General features: G+C 41.5%; 1 protein-coding gene across 2 annotated transcripts in view; it reads left to right on the plus strand.

The window, feature by feature from the left end:
• The first annotated feature begins 1,093 nt into the window (after positions 1–1,093).
• The window catches only part of LOC102050994 (T-box-containing protein TBX6L), a 33,029-nt gene continuing 11,577 nt past the window's right edge, over positions 1,094–22,545 (plus strand). Inside the window, exons 1-6 of one of the 2 annotated variants that reach the window (XM_027813940.2) lie at positions 1,094–7,190; positions 7,737–7,857; positions 8,469–8,583; positions 10,244–10,488; positions 11,301–11,478; positions 20,225–20,551. In XM_027813940.2, coding sequence (XP_027669741.2) covers positions 20,536–20,551 — 16 coding nt within the window. In that variant the 5' untranslated portion in view covers positions 1,094–7,190; positions 7,737–7,857; positions 8,469–8,583; ... (1 more) ...; positions 11,301–11,478; positions 20,225–20,535. Of the gene's footprint in view, positions 7,858–8,468; positions 8,584–10,243; positions 10,489–11,300; positions 11,479–20,224; positions 20,552–22,545 lie in introns of both variants that reach the window. The other variant, XM_055704816.1, reaches the window with a different exon arrangement.

Consider the following 22,545-nt stretch of genomic DNA (forward strand, 5'->3'; position numbering starts at 1 on the left):
GTCTTGGGCTTTCTTCTGACTTTTAGTCCTGCTTTTTGAGAAAAACTTAATTTTTTGCTTGTTAAGGAAAGCTAGAACAGTAAGTGAAACTGTTCCTATCAGCAAAGAGAGCTGAACTTTGCTGATCTGCTCTAAACTCATTTTGATACTCAAACTATGCAACTGTGCAACTTGTTTTATCCTATATTCAAAACTCTCACCTGTTCGTTTGGTTTTTAATGTTCTTTTATTCCCATTATGCTGTTGGGTAGCTCAAGGACTTTTTCTCAAGCTCAAGAAGTTACAGAGGCTGAACTACCTGCTTCAAATCCTGCCATTCTGCTCATGACTAAATAGCATGTTGCTCAGCTGTGGGCCATCTTCCGCAATGGGTATTACTGCTGATACATGCTAAAGGAGCCATTTCCCTTCTATATATGTGAAGTCATTTCTCTGTAAGTACAGTTTATGTAGTTCTTCAGTCCAAAGACCATGAGTGAAGATGCCAGGGTCATTGGATACATTGACATATAATGTTTGCCTGAAGCACCATCCCTAGAGGTACTTGGAGCAAGAACTTCAGATACTTACAGACAGAAGTGTTCACTTAATATGGTGTCTTCTGCAGCCTGGCAATATCATTTTGTGGGATTTTTCAAGGTAAAAAAGTATTACAGTAAAACTGCAGTTACCTATGAGTTTACTTGAAGTAATTTCTTTGATTTCAATCTAATCCTAGTTACAGTAGCTTGAAATCCAAGTATAGGCAAGGTCCAACTTGCCGAGTTGCATATCAAATGTAAATACAACGTCTGTCCTCAGGATTTACTGGGTAACCATTGCTTCTGAAGTCTTGGTGTTCACAGGTATCTTTCTAACGTGCCAGAGAAATAAATGGTACTTACTGAAGCATATTGCTTTTGGGCTGTGGGGTTTTTTTTTGTTTGATTGTTTTTTTGGGGGGGGGGGTGGTGTTAGTGTTTGGTTGGTTTTTTTTTAATCCCTGTGAATCTATAGGGACAGGAATGTCTGGTGCCTAAAGTAAACTTAAAGGTAAGGTCTGTGACCAAGCAGGGTGAGGGGGAGGCTTTACTTTTTTTGTTTGTTTTCTTCCCTCCCACCCTGTCTGTAATTGGTTAAAAAGCAAATCCTTTTTGGCTGCTGAAAAGCCAAACTGTTAAGCCTTTCAGGCAAATAAAAAATATTTTTGTTCCAAAGCACGTGGAAAGAGAAATTACTTTGAATTAGTTATTGAGAATAATTTGTGGATAGTTGATGCACTTTCTGTGCTGTTATTGGGCATTGTTTTTATACCTGAGATCTTTCACTGATCACCATTGTTAAGGTATATAGTACTGGGATTTGGCTGTGTTTAATGTAATTTCATTTTCTGGCACAAGGATTATATAATCTATGTATAGTTAAGACCATTGAGAATGTATCTCTGAGGCAAGGACTAGTGTTCTACTAAGAACTGATTTAGTTGGGCACAGCTGTTACTAGTGGCTTCTGCCCACTGTCTGAAAAATGCTGTTCTTCAAAAGCTACTGATGTTTCATTCCACAACCAAAATACCGAATCAAGGAAGATACAGAGTATCTTCGTTATTTTTATCATGTACTATGGATTGTCTGTTGTTGTCTCTTGGATGTTTTTTTTAAAATTAGAATGAGATTTCCTCATGAATAATGAAATCAATGTCTTTTGCAGCCAAAATAAACACCATATGGTCAGGGAGAAAGGGACCAGGAAAAGATGAGGAAGGCATGGCAGCTGAAGCTCATTAGGAAACAAAATGGACTGAATGGAAACAGAGGGGCCAGGTGAGAATAGACTAAGTCTTACCATCCAGGGTGGGATCACACCTTTGTTACATTCAATACTCTGGTTTCAGCATTGGTGTTGATATTTCAACGGAGGTGAAAAATCTGTGGTGTACGTAGCTTGTGTGTACAGTGTTACAAATCAAGCATAGCTCATTTCTGTTCCTGCAAATGCTTGTCATATTTTTTTAAGGAAAAAAGTGGCAGGGTAAATGAGTTGAGATGCTCAGGAGAAAAAGCAGTGGACATAAGTTTTGTGATCTCTTAACCATCTAAATCTGGGATGAAGAAGCTTTGTTCTTGCAGTTGAAGACGATGGTAAGAACTTAAGTGTAGGTGTTGAGTGTTAATTGCCATCTTTCCCTTTCTTCTAGTTGATGACTAGGATTCCACTAATACTAAGCTTTGAAGCATGTGTCAGGATTTTGGGTGTAACCTCGGGGTACTGTACTACAGGCTTTATGAACCGAAGTTATGCCTTTGTGGGAACTTCCCTGTGGGACACTCAGCTGTTGTTGCAGGGCACACTGCAACAGGTAGTAGCATTGCAAAGGGTAACAGACCAGCATCTGAGGTTTGTTGGCTTCTGGAGGATGACTTCTCTTCACTTGAATGGCTCTTTCAGGTGAAAACTTGAAGACTCCAGGCAAATATCACCAGAGATTTAAAGACACATCTCTCCTTGGATAGACATTTTTGTTCCTGCTATTGTTTTTCTAATGCATGTATGAGGATGACACCCTATCACTTGTTAGGAAACTCCAGAACCTTTGTTCCACCGTCTTCAAAGTTGTCTTAGAGCTCACTGACCTCTGTGCAACTTTATTCATGTGATGTGGGTATCTTGCTGCCTGTGGATTTATTTTGGCCGCAGCTGACCCTTAAAAGAAAGAGCTGGAGCCTAGAGACTGTATATGGAATGTGCATGTTTGATTGATTCCCCCTGCCCCTCCATGCTAGTCCCACAAGCTGTACCAAGCACACGAGCTGTTTGCCGTGTTTTTAGATGCAGAGGCTCCAGCGCAGGCTGGGATAGCTACCTTGCAATGCTCTGATGCAACAGCACAGTAATGATGGATGTTAAGGGGCTTTTCTGTATATTATCTCAAAAATATTTTCTGTCCTATGGATGGATTTATCCCTAATAAAATGTCATGTATGAATAAGAACAAGGCAAATGGCAGGTCTGGCTGGAGTGCAGTCTCAAGGCTGTGAGCGCATCTCTATAGAGCTGTGTGCCCAAAGTTCATCCCTTGTCATTGGGGAGCTACACTGTCTGCTCTGGTAGCGCTAGAGGGGGCCCTAGGACAGAGAAGAAAAAGGGAAGTTAAAAAAAAAAAAAAAGGGAAAAACCCCAACCCCCACCTAACACCAAACCCTAAAATGGATGACCAGGATCTCTCTTTAAACTTCTGAAAGACTAAATTACATTGCTGAGTTTGACCTCACTTAATTCTAAGGGCCTTCTGCTGCTGTGCCATAGTCCTTTTCATAATATATAGTCTTACTCAAAGCAGAGGGAATGAGAATCCTCATAGTCTATTTAAAGGATTCTATCTCATGTTCGTGGCCATAAGGGGGAAAAAAAAACCCAACCTCACTTTGTTACCAATAATATTGCAACTTAGCAGGAAAACAAATCCACTATATTTGTGTGAAAAGCAAGTAATTTGTTTGCCCCATAACTGTGCCTTTTTTTTTGTTGTTTTTTTAATTTTTGTTTAGTTCCCCTATAAAAAGCCTACTGGGTGTTTTCCATTTTCTTAATGCACAGCATATTATAAGGAGGGAGAGAAAGATTATCTTTTGACAGTTAATCTTGTGTAAAAGGGCTCAAATAGTACTTTCAGCTTTGTCATTTTAAATGCTGATTAATTCAATCCTAGTTCATTGCAGTGGCATGGGGTCTGTACCTGTGTGACTGTGCCCAAAAGTATGTGACAAACATGCAACTAATGGATCTGTAAAGTGTTTTGAGATGGTTTTGTTAAAGCAAAATTCTAATTAAGGACAAAAATGTGTGTGAAAATGATGGAATAAATATGTAGCTTTCAAGCTTGGGAAAAATCTTGTATAACAGTCTTTCACTTAAAGTAGCCAGGAGGTAATATCAAGTACTGTCCTCAACTTACAGAAATGTGCATGAAATGGGATAGTGAAATGGAGCTGAGGCCATGAACTGACTACAGAATCAGAAAAACAAAGTCACTTCTACCAAGGGGAAAAGCAAAATCACCCTTCTGCCTGCATTTAAGATTTACCTCTGCAATGAAATGATTGTGTATGTAGCTTGGTACAAAAGCATTCTATTATATAATCACAGTGGGAGGAACCTTCACAATGTCAAAAGTATGTTGTCTTATTGAAGGAAACAGCCTATCTAAACCCAAGTCAACGTATATGGTAAAAAGTAGGTTTTGCCCTCAGGTTGGACATGGATATATCCCCCTCTCAATTTTTATTTCTTAGCCTATTTTTTTCTCTGCCTTCTCTTGCAGAGATCCTGCGAACAACAGTGAATTCCAGTAAAATGGAATATGAACAAAGCTGATATATGGTATAAGCATACGAGAACCACATTGGAATGGTATTAAATTTAATTTTAGTTAGAGTGATATTATTCTGTACAAGTGAAAAGCCAAGTAGCAAGCCAAAGGTATTTTAGACAAAATGCTTCCTCTGTTACTGCTTAATTGTTACGTGTAACTGCAGTTAGCTTAAGAACCGGTCTACATATTCATATTCTTTGCTTTTTACTTCTCTGAGGTGTTTAACAGATACAGAGGGCTGTTCACAAGAAATACCACGTAACTGAGTTTTATTTGCAAATATACATTAAATGAACTAATATCTAATATAGCACTGAACACATACTGTTCAGAAATAAATAGTAAAGGATGTTGTATGAGCAGAAAAGCTTCATACTTCAGAAGTGTTCTTTGATTTCTTGAAATGTAAGTCACACCAGAGATTTAATTCCTTAAGTTACACACTAAAATGTATGAAGAATCACACTTTCTCTTCTAAATGCATGTATATATAAAGTGTAACTTCTTCAGTAAGATTGCAATGATCATTTTCATTTCCCCTTAAGAGACGGCACTAGATGTATTCTCAAAGAATAGCTTAACTTGTTAATTGAGCCGACATAGAAAACCACTGTGCTATATGAATGTCAGAAAGCAGTATTTTGAATATGGAAATTTGTCACTTAGAAATGTCTAGACTGTATATTAGATTTCCATTAAGTTAGAGTGGGTTAGAAAGAAAAAAAAAAAAGGTTTAGAAATCCATAGTGGAAGTTACTGAGCTTACAACATCAATTTGCAATGCTGTGGCCTCAAGTAATCGGTGTAAGTTCAAACAAATAACAGTGCTGCTATGACTTTCCCAACAGACAGCACTGCTGGAAATGCTTCCTATACTTAGTAAGTAAATGGGCTTTCCTGGGAGCAAAACAGAGAGTCTGACAGGTTGTCTCACAGAAAGTAGCAGTGGTACAGGATGATTTTTAAGTTTGGCTTTCTTGAATGTAATAACAACCCAGGACTGCACATCGTAAAGTATTGCTGCAAAAAGTAGTGCAGGAGTTTCTTGCTGATAACCTGGGTCCGTTGATCGCCTTGCTTTGCTGGCATAAAGAAGCCTTTGAATTCTGCCAGCGGAGTTAGAACTAGCCATTAGCATCTAGGCAGTGCTGTCAGTTCACATTTTAACTATGAGATTGCCTCTAAAATCATCTTCCAATGAACTGAGCAAAGAATCTCCTACAACAGCAAGTTTTACCAGGCCTGTACTTTGGAGGTTGTTGGTGTATCAGGTTTTCTCAGCCTAAAATGAAAAACGAGAAAGCAGTGCAGGATTGCTAGAAAGCCTGCAGCCTTAGAGTCATCTTAATCCCTCAGTATCTTGCACTGCTTCCCCCTCGGCCACAAGTATGTCCCTGTTCAGCTGGGATGGCAGGTGCTCAGCCTCTTCTGAGCGCTGCAACCCTCCCTTTGCAGGAGCAGAACAACTCCCCAGGCTGAGCTCCTCTGGCATGTGTATTGGCAGCTGCTAAGGGACAGACACAAGGTCCTTTAACAACTGCACATAATTTAGATGACTGCTCTGGAGATGGTACCATCTAAATTAATGAGTTCACTTTTAGACAATTGATAATTCAATTAAAATGTAAGGGAGAGTAAATAGTATGTGCTTATATGCACTCCTGCTGCATTTGCTTTTTTGATAAGATTAATTTCTTGCAATTTCAGCGAAACTCAGAAATGTTTCATTACCATTATAATGCCTGGTTTGTGTGTATGTTCACATTTCAGTAATGACAACTCAGATACAAAGACAGCACAGTGTAGCAACTGTTGTGTTATGTGGTACTACGAAGACCAATGGAAAAGTAGCTGTAAAGAATATGAAAATATGGTAACGTTATTTCCAAGTGCAGAGAGTCTGCTGAGGAAGAGGGAGAGAGGAGGAGGACAGTGTTTCTTCTCAATTATGTGCCTGATTCAACAAGGTACCTAAATGCCAATGACTGTTGTTGATTTCAATGAAGACAGCAAAGGGCATCAGCAGCTTGTATTTCACTCTAGGCTTACTTTGTGTACGAATTCTTCAGTGACCTGAAGTATTTCTACAACTGAAATTTCCATTGAAAACAGGTGCTTTAAAATAAACTTAACTTCCTTAATACGTGCAAACTCAAAAGTTCACAGTTAACCACTGAAAAGTGCAAAAGGCCAAAGAAAGGTGGAATTATGTCTGCTGGTAAAAGCTTCAGCCCAAATGAAAATTGTGGGAAACCGAGTGGCTATAAAGAATAGGCTTGGGTATGGTAGGTTATGCAAATAAAATGACAATGTAATGTGAGGTTTTGATAACAAATCAGTCAGAGTAAACAGAAACAAACTAGTTTTAAAATTGTACTGTGTTAACTTGAAAGCAGTACTAAGGAGATCAAAATTCCCCAATTAATTCTCCCTGAAATTGTAGTTGCTATGACATACAGATGGACTTCGAAGAGCAGCTGGCACTATCTGCGTGCGTTTCAGGAAAGGAAATCATAAAATGAGTTCTATTTAGCGATACCTGTCTTTGTGTGATCCCTGGGGCAGGGTGTTTATTAGAAATATCACTTGCTTTAACAGCTTTTCTCCCCCATTCTCAGTGGTTGATACTATCCCAGCAAGGAAACCCTGGTGGCTTTCAGAACAGTAGCAGCAGAACTGGTGATATTTACTGAATGTGATGGACTAGAAGCTGGCTCATTCTTGGTGGTTCTGTATCTGGGCTTTGACAATGTTCACTTTCTGCAGCTATTTTGTAATAACACCATTGATTTGTTGGTTAAATCATAAGGCTCAAAAGAACTGAATTTCCCACTAGCAGGTGAGTTTTTCAATTAAGCATTTCTCTTCCATTTTCGATTTCCATAAAATGGAAACTACTTGTCCAAAAAACCCACCCCAAAATGGCCACTGAATTTGAAGCTAGGACATTTTTATATATCTTAAATTGTTTATAATTTTATCTTCTAATAGATTTTAGTTAAAACTATGGCTTTTTTAAATTTTGAGTGAATTAATATCTGCTAGGAACCGTTCCCATAGTTGAGTTAAGCAAGAGCAACACAGAAAGTCACCTGTGTTTTTGTCATGGTGAATAACACTGCTTCCCATGAACAGAATTCTGAAGACTAACAAGTGTCTGCTCATGTAAGTGCAGAACACATCTAGTTTTTTGGAGAGTCCTTAGCTCTGATTGCTGAGGAAATGGGATAATTCCATGCAGCAAAACTAAGTCTTTTTTTTCTAGTCAAGGCTTACTTGGATTTTTTAGGTTTTTCCCATTCCCCAGCTGAAGTTTCCTGTGTCTTGTAACCATTTAACAATATGTTACTAACCATCCATTATGTCCTGCTTTATTCTCTTTCAGATGAAAGAGCCATGTAAAAAAAGAATTCGCCAACCCCTGTGACTGAATTTGAGCGATAATGTCAATAGAATTAACACATTGCCATTGTTGAATGGTCTCCTGTGGCTATATAAACATCAAGGTAACACATTTCCAAAGCCGAAGATGTTACTGCTGTGATACTGTTGTTTTGAGAGTATTTCCTTGCTGATGTAGATTTAGTATTTTGCCTGGTGGATGGTGATGTTTGCGCGGGGGGAGAAGGTTGGCTTTGCTGCTTTTATTTTTGCTGAATTCTGGTTTATTTGCTGAAGAAAAACTTGTTACATTGAGGTTTATTTAAGATGACCTCTTACTGGCAGATACATTTAAATGACAGCTCTCTTAAGGGCCTAATTCCATTTCTGAAGAAGCCCTGGAAAAGCTAGGGCAGGACTGCCTTCAGGAAAGCCAGTGTTCTTCAGCCAAGAGAGAGTTTGCTTGAGAATAATAGTCTCCTGTGCTAGCTTCAGCCATTAGCATAACTTTCACCTCTGTAAACAGAAATAGATGGAGGCTTAAATACCTTTAGTACTGTCTGAGTAGATGGAGGCTTAAATACCTTTAGTACTGTCTGAGTAAAATGTTAGTGAGATGCAAGTTTCCATTTTACTTTGAGGATGGAAAACAAACCTTGAGGCCAGACGGGTCAGAAAACTTTTTAACTGTGATAATCTGCCTATAGGCTCATTGTCACTGTTTCATCTAATGCAGGAGAGAAATGACTAATGTGGATGTTGCGCAGAAACTGTTTGTAATCCCTTGTATCACAAAACCATTGACAATGGCTGCACTGCAGGAGCCGGAGCTGGTCAGTTAGGGCATACAGGTAGCAGTAATGATTTCTTTATTATGACTTTCCTGATCCTGGTTGCAAATGGGAAAAGAACCTGTATTTCTCAAGTATATTTTCATTTGTCTTCAGGCAAGAAAAAATTCAGGCAGTAAATGCTAAACCAGAACCTGACATGTTCCCGTCCTAAATACTCTTCCGTATGTGAGTTTTTCTTCTCTGCAGTCCCCTTGAAACAATGAGTCAATGGGTTTGCTGCATTTCTACGCAAGCCAGATAGCAAAAGGTGGGAAGTCATTCTCAAGGTTGACCTCACCGGGCGAAGGCAGACATATCCCTCTCTAGAGTCCATGAGACATACCCACTGCCCTGCCAGAGCTAAATCAGTTCTGGAAAAAAAGACTTCAGTTTGCAAAGCTGAGTCTGGCACCTTCGTGCACATTAGGGCTGAAACAAAAGGGAGGGAGGTATTGTCCATCCCAGTTGTTTGTGGCAAGAACAGCCCTGGGTTGGATTCCTCAAAGAAGACTTTTCAGCATGGGGGAAAGTTCTGTTTCTGGACTGCTCTTGGGTAACAAGGGGTAAAAAAGAAAGCTGTGATGGAAGGAGGAAGGAGCTGCCCATGGCAGGAGTTTGTCAGGACACGGAGAATGACTTGGTGAATCATGAACACTGTGCATGAGTTAAACTAAGTAGGCATGGTTTGTGTAAACTGAAGTCCTTTCTCCTCCCTTGAGGGCTGTTTGGAGCTTTTTGAAAGCAGAGAGGAGAGCAGCTAGTTAACTTTGTGCTTCAGAATTGAAGAGAAACTGCTGCTTTCATCCATGGATCAATCTTCTGTCAGCCCTAACACAATGGCTCACTGCTTTAGTGTATCTCCACTGTCATCCAAAGGCACTTCTTGGGAAATGAAACCCAGTGGCTCAATAACTTGTCACCTTTCCCATCACTCTGGCCTTGGCCTGGGAGTGCTACCAGGCTCAGCAACATTTAAATTGCAGTCACACCTCCCTTAGGAGTCAGTAGCTGGTCTTTTGTGAATTATGATGTGTGGAAATACAGGATTTTATTTTTGTAAATCCTCAGCTAGGTACAGAAGCTGATGGCAGGACCACTGAGCCCAGCAAGAGCATACCAATGGCAGAAGTATGCACAGTCTATTAATTTTTTTCCCCACTGTGTAGTAAATTAGTTGTATATATACTATGAGACCTAAACTTCTAGCAGAAAATCTTGTGGCGAAAATTCAGCCTGATTGTTGTACTTTATTTCCTGTTAATTGACACTGGGTCTCCATCTCAAGATTCTGAACAAAAAGCAGGCCTAACCACTGCTCAGGGTTGTTATTGAGGTTCAAACTTGAGTGTGAAAGATTTTTTTTCTTTTTGCATTTCACTTGGTTTGCACTCTTACTCCTTCCCTCCAGCTCTGGAGCCTTCTTAAAAAGCTTGGGCAGATTTGAAATGTATCAGTGTACGGTGTGAACAAATTATCTCGCAGGAAAGGCAGAGGTACTGTCCCAAGAGACAAATGAAGATGAAGGGAATGGGCAGAGAGGAAGACTGTGTTGTGTTAGCTGTCCAGTATGTTCTGTTGGCAGTTGTACTTTTTCTGTACTTCTCAGTGGAGCACTAGGTAAGTTCTAGTATCGTTCCTGAAGTGATAACACTCAGTTCTGCTCTCTCCTGTTGTGCAGATATATGCTTCCACCTTGCAACTGCTGGCTTCAGGCCTGGACCCTCACTCTGTCTCCCTGATGCTGATGAACATCATACCTTTGGACAATGGCCACTGCAAGTGAGAAGCTGTTGAGAAGGCTGATCCCCCTTTCCCCAGATGCTTCACCCAGTTTCTTCAGCTCTCAGGAGTCACTGGAAGAAAGAAACGGTCTCCTTCCAGAGAATTAAGATCACCAGTAAAGCTCTGAAGCGATGTGATCATGTAAGAAAAGCCTGGACATTTCCTTCTGCTTGAATCTGTGTTGGATGTGTAGTGCTGTAATCCACAGTCAATAAACCAGCCCTGGTTATGTGCCGCCGGGAAGCGGTCTGTCTGTGTGCCAGTGGAACATACATTCTTCTTTGTGGTCCCAGAAGTCATTTAGTATTCATTCAGAAAATCACAGGAATAAGAGATGAGCAGGTATCTCAGAGCCTTCTTTGCAGCTCATGCAAAGGCAAGATTGTTCTCTGCAATACCACTGGATTGTGCAAAACTCATTTAAAAGTCTAAAACAGTAAGGATTTTGCCTGCTATTCTTTGAACAGGCTGCCCTTGCACAGCCAGTATTTTTTTTCCTGGATGCTCAAATCGCTTCTCTCTCATTTTCATCCCTACTAAAGAAGATAATTATACCACTTTGTAGCACATTAATTTCTCTGTCACCTGTATGTTTACACGCTGCAGACATGTTCATTTCTTCTTTGCGCACAGAGCCATCAGTGAAGCTTTACTTACCGACTTTTAAATCTTTTCTGATGTTCAGTTCATCCAGTCTCCCTCAAGTTTTCCAGTAGCTTTGATAATGAGGTGATAAGAATTACATGTATTTTTACCAGTTTATTTTACAGTAGACTAACAGAAAGTAGCCCTGCCACTTCGCTGCTCAGCTCTATACTTTTTTCACATATGCATCCTGTGGTTATATTTAGCTGCTTTTGTTTCCTCGTTGGAAACAAAAGCATCACACTTACTGCAAAAAAATGTATGAACTCTATATTGTAGCCTCCTTAATATTACTGTATCTTTTACAGGTGGATATGGCTGAACATCACTGAAAAGAAGTTTAAGTGATACAAAGCAACTCTTAAGAGAAAATCTGAAGGCTAGGACGAGGAACTACAGAAGTCAGCAGTTAAACTCCTTGACAATACGATGCAAAGGGAGGAGAAGCAGTAGTTCCGTCCTGGAGAGGAAACACAAGGCAAAGAGGTCAGAAAGACATAATGGGGGACCATGAATGGGCTTAGATTTCAAATTTTTGCCTCAGGTTTTTGATAAGCTAAACCAGTTCTCCCAGGCTGCTGTCATAAATTCTCCACTGAATCTGGTAGGCTCCCTCTGGTCCATGAACAGTTATTTGAAAATGAAGTAGAATACTACCAACTTACCTAAAACTATAGCTGACTGCAGGATGCAAGCAGGTTTGATACCCTTGTTCAGTCCTTCCCATTGCTTTTGTTGTCTTTGGCTCTAGCTCATTTTGTATTTGGTGCACAAATACCTGCCCAGATTCCATGTGGTGCTAACCAGCACAGATGCCTGCATCTTACCCTGGAGCACTATAGCTGCCTTTTGCATTCCTAGAAATTATTTTTATGGCCGTGAAACCTATCACAAATCCAATGTGACCTTTTTCATCTCTGTTTTTTCACTCCATCCATCTTTGACTTTGCATGCAACAAGGGAACATCTCTCAAGGTAAAATGTGCATAAAGAGGGAGCAAGAGGTGGGCAGGAATTTGGACTCTTGACACTGTTAAGTTAGAGTATATATAATTTAAAGTTAATTGATTTAATTTATATTATCTATACTATTAGTATAATTGATCATTTTTCCTACTTTAAACATAATAAACTGTAGAATTCTGGAATGAAATTTTGCCACAGCTTTTTCCAGTAGAAGCCTTTGAAACCTCAGGCAATTGTAGTGGGGTATTCCCCAGAGTAAGTGCAGGAGTGTTCTCAACATTTCTTCTTCTGAGATTGCTTCAGGTTAGCTCTTGATCACCCAGAATTCATGTGGCAGGAACATAGTGGAGAGGCAGGAAAATTAAACACTGAATTGTCCTGTCATGACTAGTCTTTAACAAGTATATGTGAAACTTATCTAAAAACTTGCTGAATTTTGCTGCCTGTTTTTCCCTCCTAATAGTTATTTTAACCCAGTTTCCTGGTTTCAGTACAACTTGGCAGAAGTGTAGAAGTCACACAGATGAGTGAGGTTCTATGGGTTTCTTGAAAATGCTGTCTGAAGGAATGGCTGCAATGTGAGTCAATGTAATAGTAGACAACAGAGAATCCAAGCAGGAAAGCTCCTTTCTAAATGCCTCAGTCATGCAAAAAGCATCAGTGGAAGGTCAGGATGGGCCATGAGGCGCTTGCTGGAGTAGATGCACGAGTGTGAGCATTTCTTGCACCCTGTAAGAGTAGGGCTGGGCTGGTTTTTTCTTTGTATTAAGAGGAAGAAACTGAGCAGCGCCAAGCAGTGAAGCAAGCTAGCAGCGAGGAGAAGTGCTGTGAGTCCTTGGCAGTGAGTCCAACCCTGCACTGCAGGCAGACTGAACTCTCACCAAACCTGACCCCAACAGTAGCTACCTGCAGCAGCTTAAACCAGTAACTGCAGTATTAGGGGGTGGCAAAACCAGTGACCTCATTATTGATAACCGTCTAATCTGTGCTCACAAGGGGTGCTTGCTCTCAAATATGACTGATTTGCTCCTGCACACTTCCCAGCACTCCTCTTGGCAGAATTTCAGTATTGTTGTGGAATTTACATTAATTGTTTGTATCTACATTTGGTTGACAGGCATAGATTAGGCTGTGAAGTGCCAGTCATTTAAAACCAATTTTGCCATCACAAAAGCAAAGATTGTGTATTTAAGAATGGTACCTATTTTGTGTGTGTTAGTTAGGTTAGAGAGAAGAAATCTCAGTCATTTATGTCGAAGTAGATGAAATCCAGGGTTTTCAGTGTAACACGGTCATTGCACACTTCTGTTGCTATCAGTCCAAGTGGAACTTGTCTGTATTAACTGTTCAGAGATCTCAGAGCCATGCCATTCTCAAGGAATTGCAACCATGTATTTTTATCATTCAAGTGCCTGGTGTGCTTAACAACTTAGAAGCATTTGTCTGCTATAGTAGGGCTAATTTTTAATTTATTTTTCTAAATACATCTATCCAAAATGATGCTAGGCTTTTATATTCACAGCAGGGAGCATTGTGAGGTTTAAATATCCCTTTAATCACTAAGGATGTAATAAAAACCAGAAGAGTTCTTTGAGCTGCAGAGTGTTACCCAGGGAAAAATCTACTCTGGAGCTTAAAAATGTGAGCTGAAGAGACAAACTGGGCAATAAAATCCGCGACTACGGACCAAACCGGCTAAAAGTTGGTCTGTAGCTGCCCATCAGGAGCTGAGACCTGGAGGGGGGAAAAGGCCATTCAGCACCTCTAGAGCCATAAGAGCCAGGCCATAAACATTTCACAATCTGCTGGGTAGGGGGAGGGAGCTGTGGGTCTGTGATCCTGCCTGGGGTTTGTACCCTGGCCCATGACTGCAACAAAGAATGAGTATGAGCAATCTGCCTATATGAGAGAAGAATGGAGGAAGAAATCTAGACAGGTTAGGGATCGCAGGAAAAAATGGTAGCTGTGGTTGATTATGTCAATTCACTTATGTTTATGATGATGTCATCCCACTGCTGATTTGAGGAATCCATTAAATCTGACAGGTGCTTTTTTCTATTATCAGTGATGGTGAAGGATTCTTACCTGAATATTATTACTGTGGACCCCAATATCATTTTGCTACAAAGTGAACAAGTTGGGTGAGAAATAGTACAGCTCAGAGTTTATCTAAGGACTTTCTGCTTAAAAATAATACATATTTCTTTGTTACTGACTCCAAACTTTCCTGCAGATTACATATGTCTCATCATAATGTTCTATATCAGCTTTCAAAAACTGTCTTGCAAGATGGACTGCATGAATCTGTCTTGACATTCAGTTTAATTTTATGGGAGATCCTATAAACAGCTCAGCTGAGACACTACAGGTTAGTTAGACATCCTGTGGGTTCAATTCCTTTCTTCCTGTGAGATGTGTGTGCAGTTGTATGTATCCTATAGCTACATGAATTTTTTTAGTTCTTTTTTAAATAAATGATAATTAATACTGGTAATGATCTTCCTTGAAAAGTTCTTTACAGTCAGTAGTGATGTTGGAGGAACTAAGCTCTGCTCAGTTTTGTAGAGCTCTCAACGGTTTTTATTTATAAATTCCAAGACCTTTAAATCTCAAAAACTTTCATGTGCTCTTTGAAGATACTTCCTTTGATTGGGAATTATACTGTTTATTGATTTCCTGGTTTGATTAGAATCTTACTGTGATGAACAGTATATGGGAACTTCCTTATGGAACTGGTAGAAAAAATCAGTCTTGGCAAAACAAAGTAACTTACAAACTGACTGGCATGATTGAAGTATGGGTTTTTACCTATTGATTTCATGGCTTTACCAATGCTTGTGCACCAACAAAAATAATCTTTTGCAGAAACCGAAGTAGCATCACAGTGTATCTGCAATCTGAAGTCCAAAAAGTTTAGATGAAAGCTTTAGTGTTTGAGCTGCTGCTTTTTCCTGAAAACATCACCTTCTTTATCTGAAATTGCTGAAGCATTGACAGCTGGGTTTCTGTTTAGCAAAATATATTCTGTTCAGGATTTTTTTCTGGTCTCAATTAATGGTTAAGTAAACCGCCAGCAATTTTTGAGCTCTGCATGAAGCTTCTCTTTGCATATGAGTGTGTGCACATGTATATAAATATAAAAGTATTTATGGATGTTAAGCAAGAGCTATTTGCTGCCAGTTTTCTAAGGCTGATCCTTTCTGGCTCGTGATGGAGTTCAGTAGGTTCTGGCAGGGTTGCTGTGTCCCCAGGGGTGGGGAGGAAGAGAGCCTTCCCCCATGCAGGAGAGGCAAGGCACTTGCACCATGCAGCTTGGTGGCCCTTCTGTGTGCTGTCTTGCAAAGCCCTTGCTACTGTAAAGTCCTTTCAGTATGTATTTTTTGTGGATTTGAGTGGGACAGAGTGTTGAGCTGTGTCTGGAAAGCACAATGGGTTTACAGGAAAACAGTGCACCTAACATCAGGAGTCTGTGAAAACTTGAAAGAGCTCTAGACAGAAATATTTTGCATTTGACTCTGGACTGTAGCCTTTGAGGTCAAACTCAGCCTTCAGTGTTAAGTGGCTGCTAAGTATTTCCTTTCTTGTCTCAATGCTAACTAACTGCTAGGAGAAGGGTGCATATTCCTGGAGGGCTGTGGAGGGCGGATATGATAAATGGAAGACAGAAAAGCATCCTCTTTTTCTTTAGTTCAGGAGCACAGCTTTGTGGCCAGATACCTCAATCCACAAACCTGCAAGAGGAAAAACCTTGTGTAAAACTTAAAATGTACAGCTTTTCATTTACGTGAGCCACTTGCACGTTCCCTTCCAAAACAGATCCCGTCACTGCTGAAATACAGCCTCCTTCAGGCAGGCGGGTGCAGGCAGTCCCTGCAGCACAGTGCGCCTCCTCCAGGGATCCTGTTGTGAATTAGCATTGAGCTGTTACCACCAACAGGCCCGCTCCAGCCAACTGTTTTGTTTTTGCCAGATGTGATTTTTGCTTTTGGAGAGCACAGGGAAGATTTGGGGGGTGTTACAATTTGGGGCTCAGCATGGGCTTTTCAGCCCTACAGAAGTCTGCCTTCTGCTGAGCCCCTTGCTGGGTCCCAGGGTAGGAACATCTGCATGGCATTGCATGGGTGACGGCACCAGATGACTTTTCCCAGGAAAAGGAAATCAAACCCAATCGTGGGGGGGGGGGGGGGGGGGGGAGGTGCCATTTCCCACCATCAGAAGAAAATGCTGTGTAAGTGAGCTGCCATCAGGACCTGGGTAGGAACTGTTCTTATGCTATCACACGATAGGAAATTATATGTGTCAATTCTTCAGAGGATCTCAGGATACTTTGTAGGCTTTTTCATTCCTGTAGCCACCCATAAAGACTTGCTTACAAAGCTCCCAGACCCAGGCTGTGCCCCTGCTGCGGAGCTGAGCCGCTCTGCCCTGCCCGACCCTCTCCGCTCGCTCGGTCAGCCCCCTCCGCTCCGTGCTCTCTGGGGAGCTGGACTTGTGTTTCCTTTTTTTCCTGTATGAGATGTCATAACAAGAACAAGGAGTCACATGCTTTGAGGCTGGCACCAGCGATAGTTTCATTAGGCTTTTTCTCTGGAAAAACACACCTTTTCTCCGTGGCCCTGCTTTCTCTGCAGCGAGCTGAGCCTGTATGGAAGAGGCCAGTATGTGGATTCTGAAGTTGACCAGGGAGTCTGAGGCCACTTCATGTTATCAATTAAGTATGAAAATAAGTAGCTATCAGCGTAGGGCTACCTATGAATTTTATTTTGGGGCCTGTTAATGGCATGCTGTGTTTCCACCTTTTCAGTATTCCTCCTGTGCAGATGGCAGAGTATCCTTCATCAAGAGCTGCCAAGATGCCATGGGACTGTGGCCTAAGTGTGCCAGGTGGGAATCTGCTAAATGATTCATGTTTAAATGGCAGTAAGGCTATTGGCATATTTCAAATCTTAAATGCAGTTTGCACTTCTCCACATTATTTTTTTCTCGCTTGTGCAAACTCAGGCAGACAACACTGCTTCATTTAAGCCTGATTTTATTAAAGCTGATATGATAACACTTCTCACAACCGTGTGCACAGAGGGGAAGCCTGCAGGGGTTGGATTACTGGCTACTGCGCCTGAGTGTTGATACACATGATATCCAAGACTGGTTCTTTTAAAAGATTATTCTGTTGCATTTCAGCAGTCTCCCAGACAGTAACTTTACGTCTCACACTTGAGCTTGCTGTCAGGGAAGTTCTGTCTGGACAGAGGTGGTGGTGCATCCTGCGCAGCCGCTTGCAGACTCACATCCTGCTAGCTGAAGCCTCCTGCTAGCTGATACATTATCAGTTCTCCTGCAGTCTGAGAGCCCCAGACATCAGCCAGAGATGGCAAGATGATCACCCTGTCTTGGAGAGCTCTCAGCTCAGAAGGCAGGAATGGGGAAGAGTCTGTGCGCAGACCAGTTCCCTACAGGGTCCTGTTGTGAGTGTTAAAGGTTAAAGCTTTGCCTAAGGCAGGCAAAGTGCCAGAAAACATTGGCCTTACTACAAAACCCAGAGGGGAATGTTTCTTTCTAATCACCTCCTCAAAGAGATGCAAAGCAAAAGCTCTTGGCCTCTGCTTTTGTCATCACACATCCCCTCCCTCTGCGCTGCCCTACCTCAACCCCTCAGCGTAGCGGGAGAGCCTACTGTTAGAGCTAGGCACAGCAGGATTGTTACCTGCTGCTGTAAATGGGCTTGGCGCAGAGCTGTGTATGTCACTGACTCACACATGTCAGATCCACTCTCTCCCATCCCTTCCCACACCTCCAGCCTCCAGTTTGCCAGTGAATTGATAGACACTAGCACGTTCATCTGTGGCTGCCCAGCAAACTGCCTGAGGGTGCTCCATGGACAGACAGACAAGAGGGTAATGTGCTAAATTCCCCTTTGTTAGTGATTAATTTCCTGGGGATTGCTCCTGTTAGCCAGCTTTCCAGCAACAGTAACAAATTCCCTTTCCCCCAGTTTTAAAACCTTTCCACTGCCACTGGAATGGCTGGGAGAAAGCTAGTTGTTAACTGGTCATGGGTAATTAATGACTCCACCTTCCCCATCAATCAGCTGGGAAAAGCCAAAAGGATCTGAGTAGTTGTAGCAAATGTGTGTCCTCTAGACATGCTGATACACAGTGTGCAAATGAAGTGGCAGCAGGGGACCATCTCATACCCTTTTGTGGAAGCAGTAAGTCATGATACACATCCCACGCTCTTGTCAGGTGAAGTCTGAAATTCCCAGTGCTGCTGCTGCTGTTGTGCAGTTTCTAACTGTGTGGGATGTTGATCCATCTCCCTGCTAGCTTGAATCTGACCCAGTTTTTGTTGTGGTTTTTTTTTTTTCTTCAGATTCCGATTGTGGTCTTTTCCACTTTCTACGATTAAAATACTAGCGTTAGAAAAGCGAGGGGGGGGCAGGAGGGGCAGATTTGATATTGGCTTTCCCTTTGTAGCAGAGCAGAAAAACATTCCTGTATCCTGTTTTGTTTGTGTCTGGTAGTGGCTGTGCAAGTACAAGCAGAGGGGATTTGACCTTGATACCGTTCTCAGCTGATCTTTTCCCTTCCGATTTATTTTTCCACGTGTAATAAATAATCTCCAGTTGAGCTACAAGTTGATGTTGCTCCACCACATAGTAGTTCTCTCCTTGGTCGTATGGAGACTCCCCAGCTGTGGATGTCTCCAAGTTAGCTGAAGGAGAAGAGCCCGTGGTCTTCTGTATTATCCAGTAGTTCTCAAGGGATGTCAGGGAAGGCTGCTTGTGGTCCTTCAAAGGTGCCAGGAGCCAATGGACCATCTCTGGCTGTAAAATCCTCCTCAGGACTTCTTGTACTCCAACTGCTTTCTTTCAAATGTTCTTCCTTGCCAGATTAAGCATTGGCTTTTCTCTCCCTGCCTAGTACTGGGATGCCTAAAATTCAGTACACTATGGAGAGATCCCTCCTCTGATTAAACTACTTTGTCCTCTTTGCATGTCTCATTGCCTGCTCCAGAAGGCAGTAAAAACAGAAGTAAAGGGATGTTGTCCGGGTATAGGAACAGACTAAATAATTTCAGAATATGCTTTGCATGTCAGGCTAAAAATCGGATGTCCCAATAGCATCACTGACAAAACAAGAAAATATTTACTTTATTGGGAGCAAAACTAGACGGTGAATCAGCTGCAGCCTTATAGCAAGTTCTTTGAAATGAACAGAGCTCCTAAATTTGCTGTGCAGGATCCAACACTGGCCTGTTGAGACTGATACCCTGCTTTTGACCTTCACTTTTTGAACGTCTTCGACCCATAAATGTTAGTATAGCCATTTCTGTGTGTGAATGCGTGGAACTCCCTTCTTCAGGAGGTGTAGTGGCTGTTTTGTGCCCTGAAGCATGAGACTTGATTGCTGTCTCTTAGCACTTGTAAGCACTTATAAGTACAAAAGCTAATGGTCACACTTGCAGAATAAACTAATTAAGAGAAAATGCTCAGGTCCTTCAGTTTGTGCTCAGCCTTGGTTCAGTAAGAGCAGTCCCTTCCTCGAGACCTAAACCCAGTGCCTGATCCACCACCAGACACTTGGGTCATTTGCACGAACCCTGGAAGGTGCCAGCCAAAGGAGTTGGGTGCCAGTAAAAGGGTACGCTACCGTGGCTGTGTCATTAAACGAGTGCAACTTCCACCGGTGAAGCTCAGCTGAAAAGAAACAAACAGCACGTAGGGCAGCCTCAGTCCTGAGCTTCAGAACAGATGTGGTGCAGCGGTGAGGACCCTGCTGTAGAACAGCGCAGCAGGAAAGCTAACTGTGCAGTCAGGGGCTGGGAATGCAGAGACTGGGTAGGTAAGCGATGTTAGATCATCAAATATGCTTCTGTTAGTGAAGAAGACATCTGTTGGGGAATGAATGCTTTGCTGCAGCATCCCCATTGTGAGAGCAAACTTTACCACAGACTGTTAATTACTCACTTGGGAAGGAACAAGCTCAATACAATCCTGATTCTGATACCAGAAATCAGGAGTACAATGATTCTGTGCTCTGGAGATGAAAATTATATCAAATCTGTGGAATAGCCAGAAGGAATTTTTTCCTGCTTGCTGTTTAAGGGGTAGGGGGTTTTGTATTTTGTAGGTGAGTCTTCAAATGATGTTTTTGGTCTTGTCTCTATTTGTTTAAAAGTGTGTTAGCAGCAAATCAAGGTGCATTTCCCCTGTAGGGTTTCCTGTATGTCAAAGCCATGTTAATTCTCTTTGATTTTCTTCCCTTAGCCCCAGCCATTGCTGCAGATCCTTCCTCTCTTTGTCCCTTTGGACATCAAAGGATAGCAAGGGGACAGCCCTGGAGAGAAGCTCCTCCCTGCTCGTTAGCCTCCATAAAACAGGAACTCACCTTGGCTAGCTGTGCTTGGAGTGCCATCCTCATCCCGGTCACTCTTGACACTGGATCTCAGAAGGAAGGGCTTTTGCTTGCTTCAGGAAATCAGACCTACTTTTGAACTGGACTATTTTGGCTCCCCTTGTAAGAACTCTGGTGACTCTTTTGGCCGTGCAAGCTCCTAGACTCCACAGTACATGGAAAAATGCAAGCTTTACCAGGTAAGTAAAGGACTCCCTCCTTTTCCTTAATGCATGGAAAGATCCTCGACTTATGTCAAGAGCATATAATTGTTTTAGAAAGAGAACAAGTGCTCCTGAAGGGTTACCAGTGTTTAGAATAGTGTGTGTGGCTGGAGAGGATTTCTAAAAAAAAATATTTTTTTTGGTAGGAATAGATGAGAAGTTGTGGGTTTGAGTGGTGTTTTTTAAGCCTAGGGAGATCTTTTGTAAGGTAACAAAGGTTTACCCATAGTTGTTCCCAAAACTACCTTATCTGTATCAGCTTGCGCAGTGTGATTGCTAGCGGTGGTGTTCATGCATTTTCTGCAAAGTACCCAAAGTTCCTTCAGGCTGAAGGCCATAGGAGGTTTGGAATTATTTGTTGTTGCTAATAATAGTTCTGATAGAAACTATATGTTTTTTCTTTTGGTTTTTCTCTGCCCTTCAAAAGTACAAACCCCAGGCAAGCATACCCCACCTCTGCCAGGTTCATGCCTAAACACAGGATTTTTGTGATTTCCCTTAGGGTTTTATTTATGTTTTTCTTCATCGGTCTGTCTCGTAACGTCTGTTAACCTCTTCTGTGGAGCATGATCAGATTTGGCGCAATGACACATGTACATTGGGAAGCTAAGGGCCGGTCCAGAGGCACTCCATCTGTCAGAGTAACTGAACCCCAAATTTAGCCTTGTGTTTTACTCTGCCTCAGAAGGAAACACCAATTCACCTGGCTTAGGCATACAGTTCATCTGTACCCATGAGAGGTGGCCGGGCATTCTCAGCTGCCTTTCTCAACCTCTGCGAGGTGGTGTTTCATTCGTAAGCAGAAATACGTGTGCGATGACTGTTGTTTCAGGTTTTTGTAAAGTAATCTGTACTGTATTGATCTGATTCATACCTATTCCTGCCACTTCAAGAGAATGTTGAGTTGAAAAGCAAAAGAGTGACAATATAGACTGTATTTTAGTATTTTATGTTAAAGATTCCAACTGCTGCAGAAGTCACCTCATTTTCTTACTGAATTGTTTCTGGTGTATGATCCCATACAGCAGAAATATTCCAGGTGATGGCTAGCTACATTTGAGAGGTGAAGCCATTGCATTTGTAGAACCACCAGACTTTAGTTATTGCCAAAAAGCTTTCTGGTTCTGAGAAACGAGGTTCCCTCTGGAGGGTTGGGGTGTTTCTACTGACATTTATAAGATCAGAGAACATGGGGGGGTAGGGGGGGGGGGTGTTGGCTGTTGGCAAGATTAATTTCTCAGATAGCTTTATATAGTATATATTGATGTTCATTTCTTCCCTGTGGGCCCTGGATAGCTGTTAGTGTTGGATGTCTTCACTCAGAGGATAGCAGCAACAAATGTGATAATAACTGATTTTAGTGAAGGCAAGAAGCATACCTTTTGCCTTGTTGGAGTTTTCCCAGTATTGCAAACACTATCCCATACGTTTTGGGAAGGCTGCAACAAATATTCTGACATCATGGCGTTGGCTTAGTAATAGACAATTAATCGAGGGACTGCTTTAGGTGAGTGGATTATACTCCAGCATCTTCTATCCAAAGATCTTATCCCTCCTGCAAGCATTACTGAATTCACTCTCATTTTTCTTTCTCTCCTTTCCATCTCCAAGATGGGGAAAAAGATATGTGCAGCCTAGTCTAGATACAGAAACTGAAGGACAAACTTCTCATATTTGTATAAGGACTTTAAAATCAAGCATGGAATCGATTGAAGATCTCTTGATTTTCAGTGCCTTTATCATAGCAACTATCTTAATTTAAGCCTCATCTTGGCATAAAGAATATGTTTTAAAATGTGCCACGTGGTGTTACCACCACAATGATAATAATAATACTTTAAAAGTAATTTAGAACTAAAATTCCTGGAAAATGTTTAAATTTCTTTCAAATAGTGCTTTAAAATAAAAACTAAGTTACATAGAAGAGGAAACAATAGAAGTACAGGTTGAACAAGTTCCAGTCAGTGCTT

Source organism: Falco cherrug, chromosome 1, assembly GCF_023634085.1.
Source record: "Falco cherrug isolate bFalChe1 chromosome 1, bFalChe1.pri, whole genome shotgun sequence".
NCBI lineage: Eukaryota > Metazoa > Chordata > Aves > Falconiformes > Falconidae > Falco > Falco cherrug.